The 23889-nt window shown below is 42.4% G+C and overlaps 1 protein-coding gene across 1 annotated transcript in view; it reads left to right on the forward strand.

The window, feature by feature from the left end:
• The first annotated feature begins 1449 nt into the window (after positions 1-1449).
• Positions 1450-23889, forward strand: part of PHLPP1 (PH domain and leucine rich repeat protein phosphatase 1) — a 214717-nt gene continuing 192277 nt past the window's right edge. The window contains exon 1 of the mRNA XM_068563442.1: positions 1450-3212. Within this exon, the coding sequence (XP_068419543.1) occupies positions 1697-3212 (1516 nt within the window). The 5' untranslated portion in view covers positions 1450-1696. The remainder of the gene's footprint in view (positions 3213-23889) is intronic.

Genomic DNA, 23889 nt, shown 5'->3' on the forward strand with positions numbered 1-23889 from the left:
GGGAGAACTTGCATTCTTCCTAATTTTAAAAATGTAACTCTGTGCTGTTGATTGAATTGAAATGGAATAAACATTTGTTTCATGAGACCAAGAGGTAATACTTCAAAAGAAAAATATAAAAAATCGTTTTCAGGAATTTCAAGAATCAAGATAAATATATATTTTTTGGTCCTGTAACTTCCTCCATTCCTCTTCAATGAAACTGTGTAGATAACCCAAGTACAACTTTCCCTGCCCTTACTAGTTTCTGTTACATCAGCTACAAGTTCCAGTTTCTCTGTTTCTCTCTCCTTCCTCTTTCCTCAAACCGCCCACCCCCAATTCACCCCCAAGTTTAGTAACTTTATTGAAGTTAAGGCAGGCCCTGGATAGTATGAAGTTGAAAAAGTCTCAAATGTGAAAATCCAGATTTATAAAACAATGTGGGGGAATAGTAATTCAATTAAAAATTTACTAAATTCTTTTAAATAGTACGCTATTCTAATCTAGCCTACAGTATTGTTTCAACTGACAAGAAAGTGCAACGTTTCAGACCACGAATAACATTGTAGCCGTAGAATATAACTTTTTCTGAATGTTGAAAGAAAAAACAAGGGAAGGCGTTAAGAGAGAACATACAGGACCAGCCCATCTCATATCCCACTGTGCCTCCATTCCAGCGTTTCCTCTACTTTCCATCGCTTTCTGTGTCATTAAGTTACTTCAAACCTTAAGATCAACAGGGAAAAATGAGATCTCAGCCCTTTGCCTTTTTCCTTCTCAGATGTAGGAACTGGAGGATCGGGTCGGGGCTGCACGATTTCCACTAAGCTCGTTCAGTGGGTGGTGGAGGTGAACACCAAAGGCTGGGGACCTTTGTGCCGTTTAGAGTCCCTCAAAGCCCTCTCTTTCAATTAGCCGGGAAAACGAAAGTCTTCTGGGGAGCGGGAGCGGGCGGGCTAAGTACAAGTTTATGAACAAGAACATTCCCGGGCACGGAGTTCAACAGCAGAGGGCAGAATACCCACTGTCCAGGGCACACGGCTGGCTGCAAGGAGGGGCATAGTTTAAGGATCTCTGGGGCTTGTAGTTCACCACGTTTCCTTCGGACATGCCCGTCCGCGCACTGGAACTACAACTGCCAAGGTGCACCGCGCGCATCTGTCGTCTCTGCCTCTCCATCTCTGAGGCTCGCGCCGGAACCTCCCGGGAAACTGCCCCCGTACGCCGTCCCGTTTGTTTACCCTGAAGCCCCGCCTCACCGCCGTCCTCCTGCTCTCCCCTCTTCTGCCTGGAATGCCGTCATGCAGGTGATGCATATTCATGAGGCCCGCCGAGGAGCTCCCGCCCTGCCCGCCTCCCGCCTTCCCGCTGCCGGCGCCTGATTAATATTCAATGAGCCCAGCTTCGCGGCGGGTTCGCCGGGGTGAGGTGGAGGAGTGGGCGGGGCCTGAGCTCGGCGCCCGCGACACGGGCGGGGAGGGCGTGTGTATGTGCGGGGGGGCGGTGGCGGCCAAGCGGGCGGGCGCGCGGGATGGAACACCGAGACACCGACGGAATGCTCCGAATTGCCACATAATCCCCTGGAACGGCCGTGCCGGACGCCATTGGCTTCTCCCTTCTCCCCGCGCCGCCGCCGTCTCCCACCTTCGCCTCCCCGCCTCCCTCTCTGCCCGCTGTCTCCGGAGCTGGGGGGGAAGCGCGAAGCCCCACTGCAATGGAGCCCGCCGCCGCGGCTACGGCGCAGCGACTCCCAGAGACCAGCAGGGAGGACCGAGCTCCGGCTCCGGCGGCGGCTGCAGCGGCGGCCGCGGCCGCGGCGGCTCTGGCGGCGGCAGTCGGGGGCGGCCGGAGCCCGGAGCCCGCGCTGACCCCGGCGGCCCCGAGCGGCGGGGCGCGGGAAGAGGCCCCCGGCGAGGCGCAGCTGGGGCCGCTGCCGGGCCGGCCGGGAGGCACGGGTCGTAGGAGGAGGCGCGGCGCCCCCCAGCCCACCGCTGGCGGGGCTGCCCCGGTGCCCGGGGCCGGCGGTGGCGCCAACTCCCTGCTGCTGAGGAGAGGGCGGCTGAAGAGGAATCTGTCCGCGGCCGCCGCCGCCGCCGCCTCGTCGTCCTCGTCCTCATCGTCGTCCGCGGCTGCCGCCTCGCACTCCCCCGGCGCCACCGGCCTCTCCGCCTCCTGCTCGGCCTCGGCGTCGCTGTGCACCCGGAGCTTGGACAGGAAGACGCTGCTCCTGAAGCACCGGCAGATGCTGCAGCTGCAGCCGTCGGACAGGGACTGGGTGCGGCACCAGCTCGAGCGGGGCTGCGTGCACATCTTCGACCGCCACATGGCCTCGACCTACCTGCGCCCGGTGCTCTGCACGCTGGACACCACGGCCGGCGAGGTGGCCGCCCGCCTGCTGCAGGTGGGCTACAAGGGCGGCGGCGTGGTAAAGGTGCTGGGCAAGGGGCACCCCGACGCCGGTCCCCGGCTCCCGCCCGCCGAGCCGCGGGACTCGGGGCCGCCACCCGGGAGGAGCGGACTGGCCGCCGTCGGGGGGCCGCAGCGCGCTCCTCCCGCCGACCTGCCGCTGCCCGGCGCCCCGGACGGGTGGGCGCTCTGCGCCTCCCGCGCCAGCCCCGCGCCCTCAGACTCCAGCCTGGGCGAGCCGGGCGCCCCGCGGCTCCTGGACGGCGCGGCCGCGGGCCCGGCCTCCGACACCGAGAGCTTCAGCCTGAGCCCCAGCGCCGAGAGCGTGTCGGACCGGCTGGACCCCTACAGCAGCGGCGGCGGCTGCTCGTCGTCGTCCGAGGAGCTGGAGGTTGACCCGGCCCCGGCCCGGACCCCGACGGGGGCTCCGGGACAGCCCCGCCTGTCCCGGCTTGGAGCGGGCGCCCGGCCGTCATCCCCGACGGCCTCCCCGCCTCCGCCGCAGCCGAAAGCCCAGAGGGGCGTCGAGGGCCCAGGCGGCGCCGCCCGCGATCGGTCTCGGGAGGAGAAGGCGGCGGCAGCAGCGGCCCTCGGCCGCCCCCCGTTGACCCAGGACGGGAACGGGGCGACCGCGGAGCAGGCGCCTCCACCGCCCACCCTGTACGTGCAGCTCCACGGAGAGACCACCCGGCGTCTGGAGGCGGACGAGAAGCCGTTGCAGATCCAAAATGACTACCTCTTCCACCTGGGCTTTGGGGAGTTGTGGAGGGTGCAGGAGGAAGGCATGGACTCGGAGATCGGCTGCCTCATCCGCTTCTATGCAGGTAAGGAGATCATCTGCACTTTGACGCGTGGGGAATAAGCACTTCCAGGTCCCGAGAAATGTTTGGCCACCCCGAGAGTCAGCGCGGGTCCTCGGGAGTCTCTGTTACTTCTCTACAGCTTTCAAGTACGATCTGTGTGATACTAAATTGAGCAGTTTTAAAATCCGCGAGCTTTTGTCGTTCTTGGGGGCTCCGAGGTTGGGAAGCAAGCTGGGAGAGGTGGCAGGGCCACCAGGAAGCACAGGGAGCAGGCACTCCTGAAAGAAGCAGTGGTGTCTTTCACAGTGAAGGTGCTGCCTTCGGACGTCTGTTCACCGGTTTGTTGGGTTTGAGGCAGTTTGGGATTTCAGGTAAACATCACGTGCACGTGATACCTACAGAGGAAAATGACCTTGGGAAACGCGCTGGAACACCCTCCCTCCGTCTGACTGTCCGCGGCTTGCCGTTCCAGCCCGGGAGCTCGCTCCGCATCAGCTGGTGCTGCTCGTTTGCCCACTTAGTCCTCGATGGAACCCAGCAGCTGCGGTCCTGTTTAGTGATACTTTCCCTCAGCGCTTTTTGGCTTTATTTCAGTTTCCTCTGTAAGTTTGATTCTTGCGTCAAAAGTGGTTTTGCCTATTTCTTTCTCTCAGTTTCTTACTTCTAGCCTTTATAGCCAGAACTGACCATTGCGATGTGACTTGCAATAGGGATATATAGGAATCACAATACGACTTGAGGGTGATCTAAAATCTTCCTTTTTTTTTTCATTTCTAGATTAAAGGTCTTAAAAGGAGAGTTAAATCTTCCCAAGATTTACTAAAGTACTAAATTATTTCCCCACCTAGGTTGTATGTGGTGGTGGAAAAATAATCACACTTGTAATTTCATTAATCTGTAGCCATTCTTTCTAACTTAATATGTTTTTGGTCCAACTTGTGTCCCAGTAGCAGTTTAGTCGGTTTGAATGAAGAAATTACACATTGAGATATGCAAGACTGGTAGCATTCCTGGTGAGATGTTCCTTTACGTTTAATTGAAGTTCTTCTGTAATTCAAGTGGATTTCTGATGGATTTTTGCCTCGTAAAGAAAACCATATCATAATACAATAGCATTTGTAGTATCTGAAGATAATATCCCAACCGGATGACAAGCCTTTAAAAGCTTATGGCCTAGAAAATAGGTGATTTTTTTTTTCTTCCATGTAGGAGCAACAACTATATCATTTTCTCCTGTGGCTCATGTAATTTGTAAAATACTGTTACTTTACAGAAGCAGTAAATGGTAATCACACTTGGAATGAGAATATTTTCTTAACATGAGAATGATAAATACCCTCATAACCAACCAATTACATTGAAGGAAATATATAGAAAGCAAGGGATATGTTAAATAAGCAGTATTGAACATATTTCATATGGAAAGAGCTCTGCATCCCTTCTTTTCCTTATGACTGAATTGTTGATCATGATAAATGTCCATGGGAAGGGTTTTAGGTGTCCTAGTCATGACATTTAAATCTTTGATTCCCCTTGATTGTCTCTTCAAGTGTGTCTAAAATGTTCTAAGTGGATGATATATAGGTTTTTTTTAAAAAAACTTACCTCAGTATAAAGGTGACAAATTATCTTTCTGGTAAATCGCAAATTTCTGGTGTGCTCATTTTAATCTTTTTGTTTCGTTCTTTATGAAAAGCAGGAATTGTTGCTTCATTCTGAACTTATTTGCTTTATTTCTATATGCACAATATAAATACATATATACCTCTGTGAATATGCTTGTAAAAATAACTAATTAAATGAGGAAGCCATACAGAGCATCCAGCCTGTTCTTGAATGTGAAGCTGGTATGCAGGTGTCCTAGAAGGAAGATGCCTGATTGTTATAAAGATATAACAGTCTTTATAAAGATGTTATAAAGATGTCTAATTGCTTATTTTATAGCAAGTTGAGCTTATTTTAAGCCTAAGAACATAGCAAACGTCTGTGTTGATATTCATTTGCCATAGAACAAAATTTACCATATAGTGAGTCCACTTGAACTTTTGCAAGGAAGTTTAGTTACTGATGAACAAAAGGGCCTTGGTATAAGGTGGTCTCACTCATCACGGGAACATTATCAGGACTTCACATGTAGCGCAGGTTTGCACCAAGCTGGAGGAGATTCCTAGAAGTTACCCCTGTGCTGAGGCGGAATGTAGGACACCCAACAGGAAAGTGGCATGTTTTGGTAGTAATTCTTTTCCATAAGAAGAAGAGAATTAACGTTTGTTTTATATGAGATCCTTTGAGGGGGTGTTTTCCACCACATTCGTTTTTATAGTGTTACATATAACTTACTCTTAAATTTATTGCTGCGTATCTTTTTGTTTATCTGTGTATGTGGAGTTAAGGATAGGCTAGGAAATTGCTTTTGAAGGCTTTTGAATATTTTCCTATATTTAAATTGAGCTCGTTATCTGTTGTTCATCTAGTTTATCTATTTATCAGTTGCTTTTTTTTTGGAGAAGTTCTTGTCCACTGGAGAACTTTCATTCTCTTGAGGTCACCTTTCAGTTAAATTTTAGTATTTATAACCTGGCCTAAGTTATTCTTAAAAGGCTTTGAAAGCCATTTGTGGTTGCTTTGAATATTTAAATATTTATTCAGGTAAAGTAAAATGGAAGTCTTTAATGAGCTAAAAGGCTTTGGACAAAAGGTACTATCTAATTACAGAGTTGTTGAGAAAAACTTAGTTTGAAAATTGTTGCTCCTCTGAAGCAACCATTCTCTTAGCTAACTTTAAATAAGAAAAAATTTAATTATGGCTCTATCTGAAGTAACTTGTGTAAAGTATTAAGTATATTAGGTACATTAACATTTAATTTTCCTTTAAGATCAGCCATCTTAAATTTTACCTGAGAGTAATTTTAGGTGAAAAAATATTCAAGAATTTAGGTTACTCGACATAGGTTACGGACTTAAAAACGTTAATGAGATTATGTTTTGTACTCCCTGGGGACGTCTGAGTCATTAATCAAGGGCAGTACTAAACTATATTTTTAATATTTTTGAGTCTCTTCTACTGCCTTTTAGCTTTAGTCATCTGGCTGTTTCAGTTTAAATTGTAATAGTGGGAAATGATGTTGACAGAATGGAGAGTACACCCACTGTGGCTCGTGAGTCTTGGACAAGATATTTTTATGTTTGACTTTTTGGGATTGCTCAGGAGAACGGACTCCTTACCCGCTCATATTTCTTCTCTTTTTCTCTTCTGGGATGATCAAACCTTACATGGTTTCCTACATGGAAACCAAGAAGGGGTGGTTCGGCATTAAGCTGTAATATTGACAAGAAGTCTCTTATTACTATAATTACAGCAGTATTGAGTAACGTGGTATGAACATGTGACACCAGTGTGTGCTTAAGCAGTCCTTTTAAGAACAAAGGGTTTAATTTTATTTTTGTTGCTTTTTGTATTTAAATTTTATACTTGTTTTTGATGTAAAGTGAGTGCTGTCTTGTCCTTCATAACTGTGGTTTGATAAAGTCTATTAATATGTTGGGTTTATTATCTTCAAAAATCTTAAAGAGCTTTCACATAAATTATCTCGTTTGTCCTTTCGGAAACATTATTAGGGAGGAGTCGGTGTCAATCCTCTTTTCAGATAAACTGATGCATAGTTTTGATTCTTGCTTGTGGTTTTCCAGTTCTTGGCAGAGCTGAGAAGAGGGAGCATGCATATTCTGTTTTACAATTCATATTACTTTCCATGAATCGAAGTTGAATTTCATTTACACTTGAATTTTTCACTTGGTTAAAAGCATTCCAAAAATATGCTATTTTTGTTGGTAATGAGGTGATATTATCCTCTCGTCCAAAGTGGTATTCCTTGTGAAATGTGGTTGGTTCTATTTTTATCATGCTGCCTTTAACATAAAGAAGCAAGACTGGCAAATAAGTGGACAATACAGAAAGAGTACGAAAGTGTTCTAAATATTCCGGTTGCAAATAGTCGTACATGCATTTAAGTTGGCATGAAATAAAGCTCACCTAATGATTCTTTATTCTGTTACGCACGCCTCATTTGTTGAACTGTAAATCTTCATTGGGTATAGAGCATTAACACTTTATTTGAAAAGTGGATAACTTTTGAGGGTAGCGGTGTGACATTTCAGTTCCTTTAAAACATAGCTTTACTTGTCAAGTATTGAAAATAGCTATCATGAAAGGTTTGCATAAACCTTTCATCTTAAAGTAAACTTATTTGTACTTTAGTGATCAGTAGTGCTCTATTGATGTCACCATGCTGTTCATTTTTTATAATTCATATGTTATATAGAGTTAGAGAGTAAGCTACTCTGACTGATTTTCATAGTTATTCCTTAAATGGTGTGTTTTTTTATGCTCATTGAAATAATTATAGGGAGAGGAGATGAGTGTAAATGAGTTTATGAAGTTTCTGGTTGAAAGTTTTATCTTTTTGTGGCTATAAGATTGTTAAAACAGCCACCTTAAATGACTGGTTATCCCAAGATTCTTATTATTTTTTAAAGAGTAAGGTGTTTTTGTTGTTTTTGATTCTCTTTCTTTATAGAATGCTGAATTTGATTTCTTGGTAACATAACATTCATTGATGTTGTATATGATCCAAGGCTAGTATAATACTTGGCATTTTAGTTTAAACGTTTGTTGAATTGAATTTGCGGAATTTTGTTAAGCAGCTGGTGGTGTGTGTCCTGAATCTTCAGCCTTCCTTCCTGTTAGGGTCCCCAGGGGTTGTGTTAAACACACATACACACAGAGGCATTTCTCCCATGGCAGGAGGTTTTAGATGTGCCACACACTGTTAATATCTTCTATTTCACGTGAGTGGAGCTCTATGCGGATTTTGAGAGAGTTCTCTCTCAAAGGTTTCTTAGAGTTAACAGGTGTTTCCCCCCCCCCCCCTTTTCAAAGGCATCTCTTACCTAAACTTTAAGATGAATTTAATGAGACATCTGTCAAATGAGGCGTTTTAGATTTAATGATTTTGTTATGTGCCAGGGTTGAACACGGTTCAATCTATCTGGACAGGAGAAGGGTTTAATTGTACTGTGAAAGTCGAGAAAAGCCACTCAATAGAAAGGCTTTTCGTTTAAAGACGCCTGGCATTTTGAAAAAGAGAAAAAGATGTTATCAAAATGTCCAAAATAGTCTGGGAAAGTGAAGGCTTTTTTTTAAAAGTCCCACTTTCTAAAACCCACTCCACCCCTTGATCGCAGGCATCTGGTACAAAACTGGTAATGAGGGGTTTTGAATCTACCTTCATGTCCCTCTGCTTCTTGGGCAAACTCTTTAATACTTACCTTTGGTTTTCTAAAGATAGTATAATTAAAACAAAACAAAATCGACCATTTGGATTCTTTAGACATATTAGGTATTTATAACCTAAGTCTCTGTGACGGGTTGTGTTTGGATTTGTTATGAAACTTTAACTCTAGGCTTTGGAAAATTTTGATAAACTGAAACTCAAGGGTCTGGAAAAAATAGACTTTAATGGTACTTTGATTAAAGAACATTAGGATATTTGGTTAACTATGAAATAGCAGCTCTTTCAAGTTGTGTGATAATTGTACTTTAGAATCAAGAATAATAACAGTTACCGGGTTGCTGAAGTGTAATTACATGTTGATTTCGAGATGGAATGGTTTTGTTATATATATATATATAATATATATGCCCAGTATTCCTTTTAGTATGTTAAGTGAAACAAAGCATAACCATCGCATAATGCCACATTCATGCTGAAATAATTGTTTCCCTGTTTATTTTTACATTTGAGATTGCTGTAATAGGTTGTAAAATGTATTTAATGATACAGTGTCTTATTAAGGTACTAGTCCAATGACCTTTGAGTTTGGAACCTAGAAGTTCTCTTGGAAATGGAGTGAAATACTCTATTTGTAGGTTGTACATGTTTTGTGAGTTTGTAAATGTCAATACTTTAGCAAAAAACAAAAAAAAATCCAGAATTTTTGACATGTATTTTCTCAAATGAAGCTTGCTAGAAGTAACTTAGTCTCATTTCCAGTTATGTGAAAGCATTCAGTTGAAGACTGAGTAAAATTTGAAATAATTTGGTTTTGGACCATTTCAATTAATGAATGAAAAAATCTAATTCGAAATTTGAGATACTTTGAATTGGTTGATTTTGTTTTATTTTTTTCCCCTGCATTCTTTTCAGGCAGGAAGAGTTTTGAATTTGTTGCTGTCTAGTTCTACTGACTCGTACATCTGATGATGAAGAGCAGGTGGAGAGTGAATCTTTTCAGATGTCTGCCTTCGTTAATAGTGTGTTAGAATGTTTGGCGCCTTCTTTTCAAATACGAGGCGTGTTTTTAAGTATAGCAAGAGAAAGTATGAACTGTATTTGTTTTCACTGTCTATTTAATAATTATCTGGATTTCACAATCAGTTCACTCCTGACACATGGTCCAAAGAGCAAAAGTTTATGCATAGAACCAGTTTTTGACCTTTTTGTCATGTATGAGAAATATATTCCTAAGGAATTCTTTCTTTGTTCCTATCCATGTATTTTGAGAGCTTTTGGCTATACTTTAGCACTTGAAGGGGTGCTCCACCTTATGGTTTTTGAGTTTGGCTGATGTATCCTGGGGTTAGGTGAAAGTAACTTTGTTATGGTTTGTAATTTAAAGAAATGAGTCTGAGAGTTGGGAAAGTTGGTATGACTTTGGGCATTCATTTTAACTTATCCTGGGCTTTGATTTCCTCATCAGTAAAATGATGAGCTTGGAGTAGAGTAAGTCTAAAATCTCTTCCAACTCTTAACATTCTGGGGCTTCATTAGAGAGCCTGTTCTTCAAATTAGAAGGACTAAATGTTGTACTTGTTTTAAGTTCTGTACAGACCTATCCGTGGGTTTAAAAACAGCCAAATCCCCAGCTTTTTGTCATGGAGAAAGGAACAGGCTTGGACCTAATACACACAAGTCAGCCTAAGGTTGTCAGCCAAAGAAGAATACCTTTTTGGAGTAGATTAGGACTAATGATGGAATAGATAGTGTTTGATTACCCTCTCCCTGCCAGTTCTACTCTTCAAAGTAGAATTCAGCACACTAGAGATGAATTTAAAGAAATACATCCTTTTAAAAGTTGAGGTAAGATTCTGTTCTTAAGTTGACTTGTAAAGTAAGATACTTTTATAATCCAGTTTATAAACTTTACGGTAGTGATAACTGTATTTGAGGGATCCAAATATGGGAAACTTAATGGTTCATTAACTTTAATTCATGGTGAGCTGTGTGTGCCTATCTACTTGTGCCTAGAGTCAGTAGGAGAAAAAGCACATAAAAATGTTTTTTTGTGTTATTTTTGATTAGATCATAGAGTTTAGGATTCTGTAGAGATCCTAATATCTGTATTTTTATAGGTGAGGAAAGCAAGCCCTGTAGAAGTTGAGTGTCTGGTCCAAGATCAGTGATAAACTCAGTCTCAGAATTAGGAATAGCACCCAGGATTTTGATTATCTGTCTAGTATTCTTTTTTTCCCCACACTGAATTTATATACTTACTATCTTTGGATTCTCCTTTATTTAGTATTCAAAATGAAAGTTTAAAAAATTGAGTGTGCTTCACACATTTGGTGCTTTCTCAATTACTTCAAGGTGTTTCTAGTCTCTTTTCATTCTAATCAGTGCTTATGAGAGGTTACATATCACTTTGACAGATTATGGGCGGGCTTCTAATGGAACAGTTGGATATTTTAATTGCAGAGAGGGAAATTAGATTTCATCAGTGATGTTACCCTTTGGGGGTTTTATGATAGAACTTTAAAGTTGACAGATGGTTGACTGAAAAGAGTTACAGTGCTAGAAAATCAGAAAATCAATGGTTATTTGTCCAGTCCTTTAAAGTTGAAATTGTTAGAAGAATGGAAATGTGGCAAACCACTGAATTTTAAAAAAATATTTGGAAGAAAAATTTAAGAATAGATCTTGAAAAAAAAATCCCATTCAGACATGTGTTCATTAAAAAGATTCAGTATTCATAATATTTTTTATTTCATTTTTTTCCAAGAAAAACGTATCTTCTCACAATTAAATGCACTTAGCTTATTTATGTACACATACACAGCCCTACTTTTATGTGATATAAATTGAAACAACTTAGTTCAGTAATCTTTGGGCTTTTGCCGTTTGCTGGTTTTGGAAGTCTTTATTTGTTTGTTTGTTTATTTATTTATTTATGGCTGTGTTGGATCTTCGTTTCTGCGCGTGGGCTTTTTCTAGTTGCAGTGAGCGGGGCTACTCTTCCTTGCGGTGCATGGGCTTCTCATCGCAGTGGCTTCTCTTGTTGCGGAGCACGGGCTCTAGGCGCGTGGGCTTCAGTAGTTGTGGCACACGGGCTCAGTAGTTGTGGCTCAAGGGCTCTAGAGCACAGCCTTAGTAGTTGTGGCGCACAGGCTTAGTTGCTCCGCGGCATGTGGGATCTTCCCAGACCAGGGCTCGAACCCGTGTTCCCTGCATTGGCAGACAGATTCTTAACCACTGTGCCACCAGGGAAGTCTGGTTTTGGAAGTCTTTATCATGAAATCTGGTACTGCTTTGGATATCTTTGAGAGAGGGAGAGAAATGTCCTGCTCCTGTTAGCAAAAAGACAGTTTGTGAATATTTGTAGGGGTGAGAGAGAGATTCCCTTTTATATTAGGTTCCATTTTAATTTAATCATTTACCTTAAGTAAAAGTTTTGTATGGAAATTAATCTCTGGAGTCAATTAATTCCTCAAAGATGACTGTTCAGTTTTTACTATGAGGAAGGGAACTTGTAAAGTGCAGAAGTACAAATGGGTAAAAATACATTGCATCTGGCATATGGAATATGTACTCTAGCTGCTGAAGCAGAAAAGAAATTTCTCTTGATGGTCTCTGAGAGAGGTAGTATGGCTGGGGGTAGCTGATGTGCAGGTTTATGTAATGAATTGAATCTCTCCTTCTGGAAAGAAGTAAACATCACTGTAGTTGGAGGAGATGCACTCTCTTCCTTACACACATCCCACACATGCGTACATGATACACTCACACATGCACGCACACATGTTCTCCACTGAGTGCTGAGGTAGGATGTAATGGGAGGTGGTAGCAGGTGGGTGGGGTAAGCAGTCTTGGGGGGAAAAGTCTCAATTTCAAAAAAATTATAGTTCTTAATTACTAGATCATTTTTTTCACATTTTAATTGGTAACTTATTTCTCCCATGAATGGCCTGTTCATATCCCTTGCCCATTTTTTTGTTTGATATTTGCCTTTTTCCTACTGGCTTATAGATTTGTTTTGGGGGGGTATATCTAGGGAAACTAGCTTTGTTTTGTGAGTCACTATTTTCTTCATCCATTTGCACTTTTTTTTTTTTTTTTTTTTAAACTTTGGATTTATGTATGTATGTATGTATGTATGGCTGGCTGTGTTGGGTCTTCGTCTCTGTGCGAGGGCTTTCTCTAGTTGCGGCGAGCAGGGGCCACTCTTCATCGCGGTGCGCGGGCCTCTCACTAGCGCGGCCTCTCTTGTTGCGGAGCACAGGCTCCAGACGCGCAGGCTCAGTAATTGTGGCTCACGGACCCAGTTGCTCCGTGGCATGTGGGATCTTCCCAGACCGGGGCTCGAACCCGTGTCCCCTGCATTGGCAGGCATACTCTCAACCACTGCGCCACCAGGGAAACCCCCATTTGCACTTTTATGTCAGTCTTTTCCTCTAGGTATTCAGGGTTCTGTGTCATGCTTAGGAAGGCCTCCCCCTCAAGATTTAAAAGAAATTTCCCATATTTTGGGGCCAGGGGACACGGGTTCCAGCCCTGGCCCAGGAAGATCCCACATGCCGCAGAGCAGCTAAGCCCTTGCCACAACTACTGAGCCTGAGCTCTAGAGTCCGCGAGCCACAACTACTGAGCCTGAGCTCTAGAACCCGCGAGCCACAACTACTGAGCCCACTTGCCACAACTACTGAAGCCTGTGCGCCTAGAGCCCGTTCTCCACAACAAGAGAAGCCACCACAATGAGAAGCCCGAGCACCACAACGAAGAGTAGACCCTGCTCACTGCAACTGGAGAAAGCCCACGTGCAGCAACGAAGACCCAACGCAGAAATAAATAAATAAATAAATTTATTTATTTTAAAAAAAAGAAAGACAGGAAGTAGGAAAGAACAAATTGTCCCCACACTTTTTATTCGATAATTGAGTATTTCTTTAGTGACTTAAACTGTCACTTTTCCTCAGTTTATGCCTTTTTAAAAAAACTGATAGGCATTTATATCATCCTTACTATGTGCGAGGCACTGTTTTAAGTGCTTTATAAATATTAACTCATTTAATCCTCATAACAACCCTATGAGGCAGGTAATGTTACCACCCCAGGGTTACAGATAGGGAAACTGAGTTACAGAGCAGTTTAGTACCTTGTGTGGATTTGTCAAGCGAGCAAGGCACAGGCAGAGTGCAAGCCCCAGCATTTGCTGTCAGAGTTAACTAGTGTGTAATAGCTTGCTTTGCCGAATGTGGAAAACTTGTCCTTGATAACCTTCTGGGGCCAGTTTGGGCAGATCAGCATTTGGGAAGCGTGGACTTCGAAGTACTTGAGGCTGGGACTTGCATTCTGGCTGTGCCCCTGAGCCCAGAGCTCTACCTCCCTGTTTCCTTCTCTGTGGAAATAGGCAGTACCTGTGAGCCACACAGGGTTGTTGAGAAGATCAAATGAGACGAGGGGAAAGTGCCTAGGACAGCAGGACTTGGTGTAAACCAGGCCCTGGTCTTAGGATGCAGAGAGCACTGATGGAGGAACTAGGACCTAGATTTGACTGTGGGCTTCTTCTCTACTTGATGGGAAACCTATAATGAACCCTGTAATCTCTTTAAGCCTCATTTATTAGAGAGATTTAAAAAAATCCATCTCAGAGAACTTTGTGAGGTTCAGATTTGATGATATATGTGGAAGTGCTTTGTAAACTGTGAGATGTTATACAAATGTAGTGTGGTGGTGGTATCTTCAGCAATAGTAAATTGCCACAAATGTGAATTAGAGGTAATTAGGGCTCATTAAGGAAGATGGGACATGCTGCTGCCCAGTGACACTGGCAAACTATACACTTTCACTCATTCATTCAATCCAGGAATTACTATGAGTACCTACTATGTCAAAAGTACTTTTGATTCAAAGATGACTAATTTTAATTTTCTAGGATCCCTTGAAATACTTACAGCTCTGAGGGCATGTTTGTGGAAACAAGCGAGCCAACATTTAGAATACAGAAGTGGAAAATTTTCTAATAGAGGCAGTGGGGTCCACAGATGACTGTAGTAGCAGCAAAGGAGAGGCTCCTGACTCCACTGTGTGAATCCCTGGAAGGCCCTCGAGCCATCTTGAAGGACCAGAGGGAGTAGACTCTTGCCATAATTCTGGAATACTGAATTGTTTGAGGAGCAACCATAAATTACCAGTAGTTCTAAGTCCAGTCAGACTGAGTTTAGGATTAGTAATTCCACCTTAATCCTTTAAGATTTACCAACCCTTTCTATCTAGGCCTTTTTATCCATTTGAATCATTGGGGCTTCATGTGGTATCGTACTTTGTGAGGATCTAAGTTCTGGGTTAAGCAAATATTAGTTTTGCTTTCTTGAAAAGAAAATGCAAATGTGCACATGCTCAAGGTTGCCCTGAAGCCTGGCAGGGGGCCTACAGTACACTTGAAAGACGTTCTCTTATTTCTTTTTGTGAAGCCTGTGAGGGTTTTGCTTTCCTCGGATTTATAAAGTTTATGGGAAATGCCATGTTCATCTTCTGGAGGCAGATACTTTCTTTTAGTTTAATGTCGTGTAGACCAACCACATTAATGTAAAATTTGGAAGATGAGGAATTGGTCATAACCTGAGGGTATTCTTAATTTTTTAAAAATAAATTCCATTTTTTGGTATAAATTTATTTATTTTATTTATTTTTGGCTGCACTGGGTCTTCGTTGTCGCACGTGGGCTTTCTCTAGTTGCAAGGAGCGGGGGCTACTCTTCATTGCGGTGCGCGGGCTTCTCATTGCGGTGGCTTCTCTTGTTGCGGAGCACGGGCTCTAGGCTCGCAGGCTTCAGTGGTTGTGGCTTGCAGGCTCAGTGGTTGTGGCTCGCAGGCTCAGTAGTTGTGGCTCGTGGGCTCTAGAGCGCAGGCTCAGTAGTTGTGGCGCACAGGCTTAGTTGCTCCACGGCATGTGGGATCTTCCTGGACCAGGGCTCGAACACGTGTCCCCTGCATTGGCAGGCGAATTCTTAACCACTACGCCACCAGGGAAGCCCCGAGGGTATTATTTTTAACTTTGCCCATCTACTGTCTGGATCTTCATTGGTGAAGGAATTTTTTTTAAAAACCTCTTGTGTGGACTAGGAGGAAACACAACTCTTAAGTGCTCATATAAGCAAAAATAACTATTTTATCCATGGCTGTAAAATCTGTACTACACTACTAATGGTAAGTTAAGTCTTTACTAATGGCCTGTTACAAATTTCTTTTGTTTTAAGTGGAAGGTAAATGTCTCTGTGAAATATTGTCTCATGTAGTAATGTGAATGACAACACTGGAAAAGATCTTTATTTTGCGTTTTATGTTAGTTTTAAAAGTATGATAAACACCCCGTTTTTAAAAGAAGTTATGCAGATCCTGTCTGACTAAAATAAGTCATGCTTCTAATTCCAATGAAAATACTTCTAATTCAGAGTAATCAACATTCAGGTTAATTACCTGCCGTTGTGTATTTTCCACTGTGATTTGCACCTTTCTGCCCTCTGTGACAAATTTTTACAGAGACCTCAGTTAACTTATTAGAGCACTGTCAACACCCGACAAGCTGATTTTCATGGGGGATATTAACAGAAATGTTAGCATCAATGTAACCATAAGGAGAATAGTTATTAGCCCTTGTGATTATAAAGTAGACGCTAAAAATCCCTTGTAACTAAGTCGTAATAGAGACTTGGTGTTTTTAACCAAAATCTGAGTTAGTATTGTCTCATTGATAAATACACAATGACAAAAGTTCTATAAACAAGTATCTTGGAACTGCTAAAGATAATGTCCTTGTGGAGATACCACACAAAAGTCCATTTCTGAGAATAGGGATCATCTTGTAGTCAGTACATTTGGAATGCTTGTTTTATATCTTGAATTGGCTTGCAGCTGCTAGTAGAGAATTGGGAGCCATCATTGCTTCCTGCTTCTATAGATGTTCATAAGATCTCCCACCCCACCCCCAACCAAACAAAACGGTTGATAGCCTCTTGGTTCTAAGAACCTGATAGATTAACGCAAGTGGTATTAACCTCTAGGTAATACTGATGGATAAAGGGAAGTGGTGGTGTTCACTTATCTTGAAGTTACTATCATAAGCACAACTATATATACCCCCTTGCCCGGTATCTCCTTTATCTTTTAGAAACATTTGTAATACTGGAATAGACTAAACCAGAGTTGTCGGTAGATAGTTACCACTTCAGAACCTGGTGAACGTGATAATTGAAGTATTACCTGCTAGGGAATAGCTTTGCCGAGCTGCACAGGTGAAAAATGGGTGACAATGTCATGGATATCTCAGGGAGAGCGTAGAATCAAAGCACTGGAAAGGACCAGGGGCATCTAAGCCAGCTTCTTACCTGGCGTAGAAATCTGTGCTCATCCAGTCCTGATTGATGGTCATCTGGCTTCTGCTTGTTGACTGCTTGCTAGATACATTATTCCAGGACAACACTGAGTGGAGATCTTGCTCATTGAAATGTGATCTGTGGACCAGCATCGTCAGCGTCTCTTGGGAGTGTGTGAGAAATGCAGACTCTCAGGCCTCACTTCAGACTTACTGAATAATTGGCGTTTTCACAAGATCCCTAGGTGATCGTTTGCACAGTACAGTCTAAGGAGTGCCAGTGTTGGATGAATCGGGAGTGGGAGAGATTAGGATTGGAGGAGGGGAACCATTAGGAGCTTGCTTGGTTCAGTGAGATACTGAGGGCTAGAACTAGAGGAGTGGAGAGAGAAAAGGAGACAGATGTAGATGTCATCCTGGGCCTCAGTAGCTAATATTATAGAAGCTCAAAGATGACAAGTTTGCACTTTGAGTGATGGGAGAATTGTGGGTCAGTTCATGAAAGCAGGAAGCAAGAGGTTGTGTGTGGGTATCGCTAATTAATTCAGTCAAGCTGGAGGACCAGGCACTCTAGTTAGGAGTTGGTGATGTGAGAATGAATGATGTGTCCCCTGCTCTTGATTTTTACGAATATTTTGCAGTTGAGCATGGATTTTGCTGAGGATGAGTTTGAAATGGTAATACACTTTAAGCTGACAGTAATCATTTGTCTAGCTGGTAAATGGACCTGACTCACCACCCAGCTTCCAGATCTCAGTGGACCCTTTTGCCTTCTACTGTTTATCAAATAAGCAATTACAATAAAACTTGAAATGCCTTAGTGAAGGCATTTACAGAGTGCCAAGGGAACCCAGAAGTCTGACAAACCAGTTCTCCCTGGAATGCTCAGGAAAGGCTTCCTGAGAAGGACTCCCTGTGTGAATGGGGGACTAGCACTGCATGGAAAGGGCATGTCAGGAGCTAAAGCATGAATGAAAGGGCAGGATGTGCGTAGGAAATGGGGAGGAACTGGAGTGGTGAGGTGTTAGGTGATGAGATTAAAAGTGGTAGGAGATGAGGCTAAAAAGGAGGTTGGGGCCAGATGATGAAAGGCCTCACATGCTAAGGACTTGATGTGATAAGCAGTGGGAGCTACTGAGCATTTGAAAGTGGGGAGTGACATGATTAGATTTGTATTATGGGGCATTCACTGGCAGCCAGCTGGAGGATGGATTGGAGAGAGACTAGAAACTTGGAGACCGCCTTAGTGGGGCATTTAGTAAACCATTTAAAGCGCTCTGTTAGGAGCTGCAGATCCAAAGAAAGAATGGCCTTGCCTCAAGGAGTTCAGCCTAGTAGGAGAGAAAGAAATCATTGCAATATAGAGTCCCCTCCTTTGAGGTTTGTACAGTGTGGTTGTTTACCAAGTAGGAGTTAATCAACTCTGCTGCAGGTGGGGTAGGTGGGAGATGGTTTAGAATATTAGAAAGAGCAGACCCAGCAGTAGGAGTGGATGGGATGGGCATTTCTGGCAGGGGGACCAAGGGGCTACCTGGGGGCTAGATGGGGGAGATCTAGACTAGGTCAGCGCAGATGAAGAACTGCAGATGTGGGAATTGTTCAGAATGTAGATTCTTGGATCTTATCGAATGATTACATGCTGGGGGAGAAAGAGTACTTCAGGATTTATTATTCATTCCTGAAGTAATCTGAGTATGTCTTCCACATCAGGAAGTGTGTCACTATAATCCTTGCCAGGGATATAGTGTGAACAAGAGCAACAGGGTTTTGTGTGTTAGGATGACTTGGAGGTTTCTAGTTTGGTTGACTCTAATCCCATCAACCAACATGCAGAATGTAGAAGCAGGAATTGGCTTTAGGGTGAGGGGGAGAGATGGTGAATTAGATTTTGGATGTGTTAAATTTAAGGTGCCTGAAAGACATCCAGGTATGTCTGAAGAACTCAGGGATTATCTATGTTTAGATAGTTGTTAAAGTCTTCGGATCGAATGAAATTGCTAGATTAAATGGGTTGAGTGAGGAGACGGCTGAGGAAGCAATTCTGAGGACTGCCTGTATTTAAAAAGTGGTGGTAGTAGATTATGTTGAGTGAAAGAATTCAAGTATAAAAGAGAGACACTATATGACATTTATATGAAGGTCAGTTAACAGGCAAAACTAATTTTTGGTGACAGATCATAATAGTTGTTAACCTTTCAGGGGGGTTATCGATGGGAAAGGCTTGAGCCATCTGCTGTTGATAATGTTCTTTGCATTTTTCTGGGTTTTATTTTCCTGGGTATATGCATACACAAAAATTTATTGACTGTACCCTTATGGTTTATGTGCTTTACTAGATGTAAGTTATACCTCAGTAGAAAGAAGGGATGTGGTCCTGAAGGAAGAAACTTGAACATTGTTTTTTGTATCCTGAAGGGAAAGAGAGAGGGGAGAGGCTAAGGGTGATGGACGAATGGATGGGGGAAAGTAAACAAGGGAAAGTCCTGGAAGAAATAAGATGGGAGGAATCAGGAACACCCAGTGGAGTTAACCGTGGGCAGGAAGAGGGCCACCTGTTTCTTTGAGACTGTTAGGAAGGACAAGTAAAGGTAAAGATTCATTTAACTGACATTCAGGAAGTTGGGCCTCGGTTTTGTTAGTGAGAAGGTAAGGAGAAGCCAGGTCTCAATATTTACTGTAATATGCTTTTTCTTGAGTGAATCAATCAGCTAATCATAGTTTATACCCTCTTTGGGGAATTTATGGCTGTGATTTCAGTCTGCACTGAATTTTCTGTAGGGTGATCCTCTCTTAACTATGGTAACGCATCTGCATCTTACTGCATGGGAAGGGGAGGCGGGGGATAGTAAACAAGAGCTGGAGGAAATGATTGCCAAACTCAGGTTTACAGGTTTGGCTGTGCTTGGCAATGGGCAGGTTTGTTTTGATGGCACAGTTTGGGTTCCCTCCTCCCAATCTCTAAGTGTGTCTTTGGGGCAGGGGTTGGGGAGTGGGGTTGGGATGTGTAGGTGTGGAGACATGATGGTTAAAAACCTTCAGAAAAGTTGCAACTTTGACAAAGCTGGGATTGTACTTTCTATTATGTCCTGTTTCCTTTCTGTTTAAAAATCACTTATGGAGTGATAAAACTCCTGAGATAGTTTTATTTTTTTTCTCATGGCCTACTACTGATATTTGCAGACATAAAACCTGGTTCTAAAGAACGTGCTTTCCATTCCTAGACTGTCAAATTGACTTGTGGCTTGAATCTGTTTATAAAGTGAGCATGAAGACATAAATTATAAGTTTAGGTAGATATAAATCAGATTGTATAGGGGACAATTATTCTTAAATAAGAATTACTGTTAAGAAACCATGTTAAACCTATCATTTTTCCTCTTGTTAGTTGTAATAAGTGTTGAATTTCTGTTTTGTGCTCAGTACGGGGCTAGATGCTGAGATTTCAAATTGTGGTTATTGAAACAAATGAAAAACACAGGTTGTTCTGAAGAATATAATTGCCCCAATATTTACTGAAGTATCTAGATCATCTGGTTATGTTATATTCCAGTTGCAAAGTTGGTTTCTGTAAATTTTTAATAAAGATGTTTTGGGGAATAAGATAGAAAGTCTTGAGAAAGAAACATAATTTTTAACTCTTCATGTCAAACATGGTGAATTGCCAAACATGGTGAATTGCCAAACAGCAAACTCCCTGAGGTAGGGAGCCCAGCATGTTTAAAGACCTAGAGGAGGGGCTCCTGTGAGTATAGTGTAGGGAGTGAGAGTATCACGAGGGAGGGCTGGAGAAATAATCAGGGTCAGATCGTGGGTGTGTGTGTGCTCTGGAGCCAAGTTCTGCCAAGTTCAGAGTGCTTTGGTCATCATAGTTCCTCCCCAACCCCCCTCCCCCTTAAATACAAGACAGGTAGATACGCACTCTTGGTTGTGTCTGGCTGTAAGGGCCTTATAGGCTACAGTTAGTGTTTTGGAATGGATTTTGAGAATAATAGGAAACCATTCCATTGAGTTATCAAACATCATTTAGATTTCTCTCTTTCAAGGACAGGTGCCATGACTATCATTTTATATCTTCCTTTCATCTTATCAGTAAGAAGGATAAAGGCAGGGTAAAAGTAACCCTGTCTTTTTTTTTTTTTGTTGTTAATTAATAAATTTTATTTATTTATTTATTTGGCTGTGTTGGGTCTTCGTTTCTGTGTGAGGGCTTTCTCTAGTTGTGGTGAGCGGGGACCACTCTTCATCGCGGTGCGCGGGCCTCTCACTGTCGCGGCCTCTCTTGTTGCGGAGCACAGGCTCCAGACGCGCAGGCTCAGTAGTTGTGGCTCACGGGCCTAGTTGCTCCGCGGCATGTGGGATCTTCCCAGACCGGGGCCCGAACCCGTGTCCCCTGCATTGGCAGGTAGATTCTCAACCACTGCGCCACCAAGGAAGCCCGCCCTGTCTTTTCTATATTTGCTAAGCCTTCTATTCTGGACACCTAAACAGCCACTTCTCTGTTCTTCCTGTGTACACTCCCCACATGTGCTTTCTTCATCTTTCTAATTTTCCCTGGCCACCCAGGGCTACACAGTCTCTGCACTGGGAACCCAAGATGCTCCCAAATTACATGGGGCCTACTGATAACGAAGGCATAGCCTTTTTTTTTTTTTTTTTAACTCGTCTCGCATTAATTTTTACAGAAAGCTTTATTTCACCCTCTTTTTGTTCCACCCGACCCACTCGTTTTCCCTTTCTTAGAAAAGAAAAATTAGTATCTCTCAGTGAGTGAGTATATAAACATTCCCTGTTGTACACTCTAACTTCCCCCAACTCACCCCAGCAGTTAAGCTGTGCTAGACACCAGGTGTGTTTGATTGGGGAAATTAAAAAAACACCGATTCAGTGTGTTCTCTTGGCACTTTAGCAACCGACTTTCATTTTAATGAAAATGGGATACAGTGTTACAATTTTTATATCCTGTTAGGGATACATTCAGTGAGATTATACCTGCTTAGGATTTCTTTTTCGTACACTTTTTATCCATAATCGAGAGAGGTCCCGGGGTCATTTGTGCACAAAGTCAATTATTTTTCAATTAAGGGCAGGTTAATTAGTTTCTCTATAGTTACTATTGAAACTATTATTCTGTGTTCTCTGTTTTCCCTCTCTTGGTCTTCATCTTTTGAATCATTTTCCTACTTTTTTATGAGATCAAGTGATAGTACATACACAGGAAAGAGGTAAAAACAGTTCTTTATTTTGGGATTTTGTTATCATTATAGAAAGTGTAAAAAAAATTGGAAAAGTAGGCAAAATAGTGTCATGACCTCCTGCCTACTCATTGCTCAGCATCAACAATCAGTCACCTACTCATGGCCATTCTTGTTTTACCTCGAGCCCCTTCTTCTGCCTAGATTACTTTGAAGCAAATACTGGACATCATACCTTTTCATCTGTTCATTTCACTGAACTTAAGTGTCTCTAAAACATAAGCACTCTTTAAAAACAACCATGATACCGTGATTTTGTTTAAAAAAAAATTAACACTAATTCCCATTTTTCAACGGTGTTCAAATTTCCAGTTGTCTTAAATTTTTGTTTAAATTATGATCCAAATGTGGTCGATACCTTTGTGATTTTTTTTTTTTTTTTTTTGTCTTTTCAATGTCTTTTCATTTTAGGTTTCCCTTCTCTCCCACCCTCCTCACCCCCCTTTTCTTTGCAATTTACTTGTTGAAAAAACCAGGTTATTTGTTCTGTAGTGTTTCACGTTGTGTGGATTTTTGTGAGTACATTCCTGGGGTGTTAACAGGAGTATGTTGAGGATTTGGATATATACTTTTGGGTTTTTTTTTCCTTTTGAGTTTTGCTTAACATTTATGATCTTGATCAGGTGAGTTAAGTTGGATCATCTTTTGGAGTACTTAGAACAGAGGTCCACAACTAATGCCATGTGTCACGTGTGGCTCACATGTGACCTGTTATGTTTGGTGACATGGTTTGAAATTTTTTCAAATTAATTGCCATCAGTTCAATATTTTAAAGTTTCCCATAAAAATCTAGATTTTTGTTTTTTTCTTTTTCTTCTTCTTTTTTTAAATCAGAAGATCTAGATCTTTTAAATCAGAAGATACAGATCTTTTAAATCAGAAGTCCTGGGCTTCTGCAGCGATGCCCACAGGTGTAGTGATGAGTGGTGGCAGCTCCCTCCCCGTCCTCTCCAAGGTACCCTGAGCGCTTCACTCATGTAGGTTTCCTGAAAGGGCTGGTAGGGTTTGTGAACCCTGACTTAGAGCAACAGGAATTACTTTTATCTGCTTGGTCTCGCTTAAATTTTATTCATGATATTGATAGTTTACTTTTAATCTCTTGCTACATGTTTTACTCTAAGCTGGTGTTTGGGCTATTTTACTAACAATCCATGTTTATTCAGATAAAGGTCAGAGCACCAGCTGATGTTCCCATTGTACTTTGTATATCCATCAGAAGACTCGTTCAGTGCATTGTATTCTCATGCCCTGTGGAAATTGGTGTTTATAGTTTTAGAACCTAACAGAATGCTTGGCACATAGTAGGTACTCAATAAATTCTTGTCGAATGAGTGAAGGAAGAAAGAACCAGTAAACAAACTACCAGATAAAACAGAAAAAAAAAAAAAAAGGAAATCATGTAATACATATCTGAATTTGAGTTTCAGTGGTATTTGTACCTCTGCTTCTTTCATTAGCATGTATTATCAGAAAGTGGCTGAAATTATGATGTGTTATATACTATGTAATACAATTTAGAAATAACTTCTATATAGATAATAAGAGGTAAGTTGGGGATAGATTTCCTAACAAGAGATTTCAATTTATTTGTGCTTTGGAGAACAGACTAGCTGGGCTTTCCTATTTTGCCATAAGAATTTGGAATTTAATTTCTCCTTCGGTTTGTATCCTGTGTTAACAAGGACTTGTAGCAAGTGTGCAAAAGGAAAGGAGTTCAGCATGGACAGCGCACACAGACTTGAGGATCCTTTAGGCGTGTATCTGGCATAATTTGGTAAAGTTTTTAAACCTGGCATTTGA

The sequence above is a fragment of the Eschrichtius robustus genome, chromosome 14, assembly GCF_028021215.1.
Source record: "Eschrichtius robustus isolate mEscRob2 chromosome 14, mEscRob2.pri, whole genome shotgun sequence".
Lineage (NCBI taxonomy): Eukaryota > Metazoa > Chordata > Mammalia > Artiodactyla > Eschrichtiidae > Eschrichtius > Eschrichtius robustus.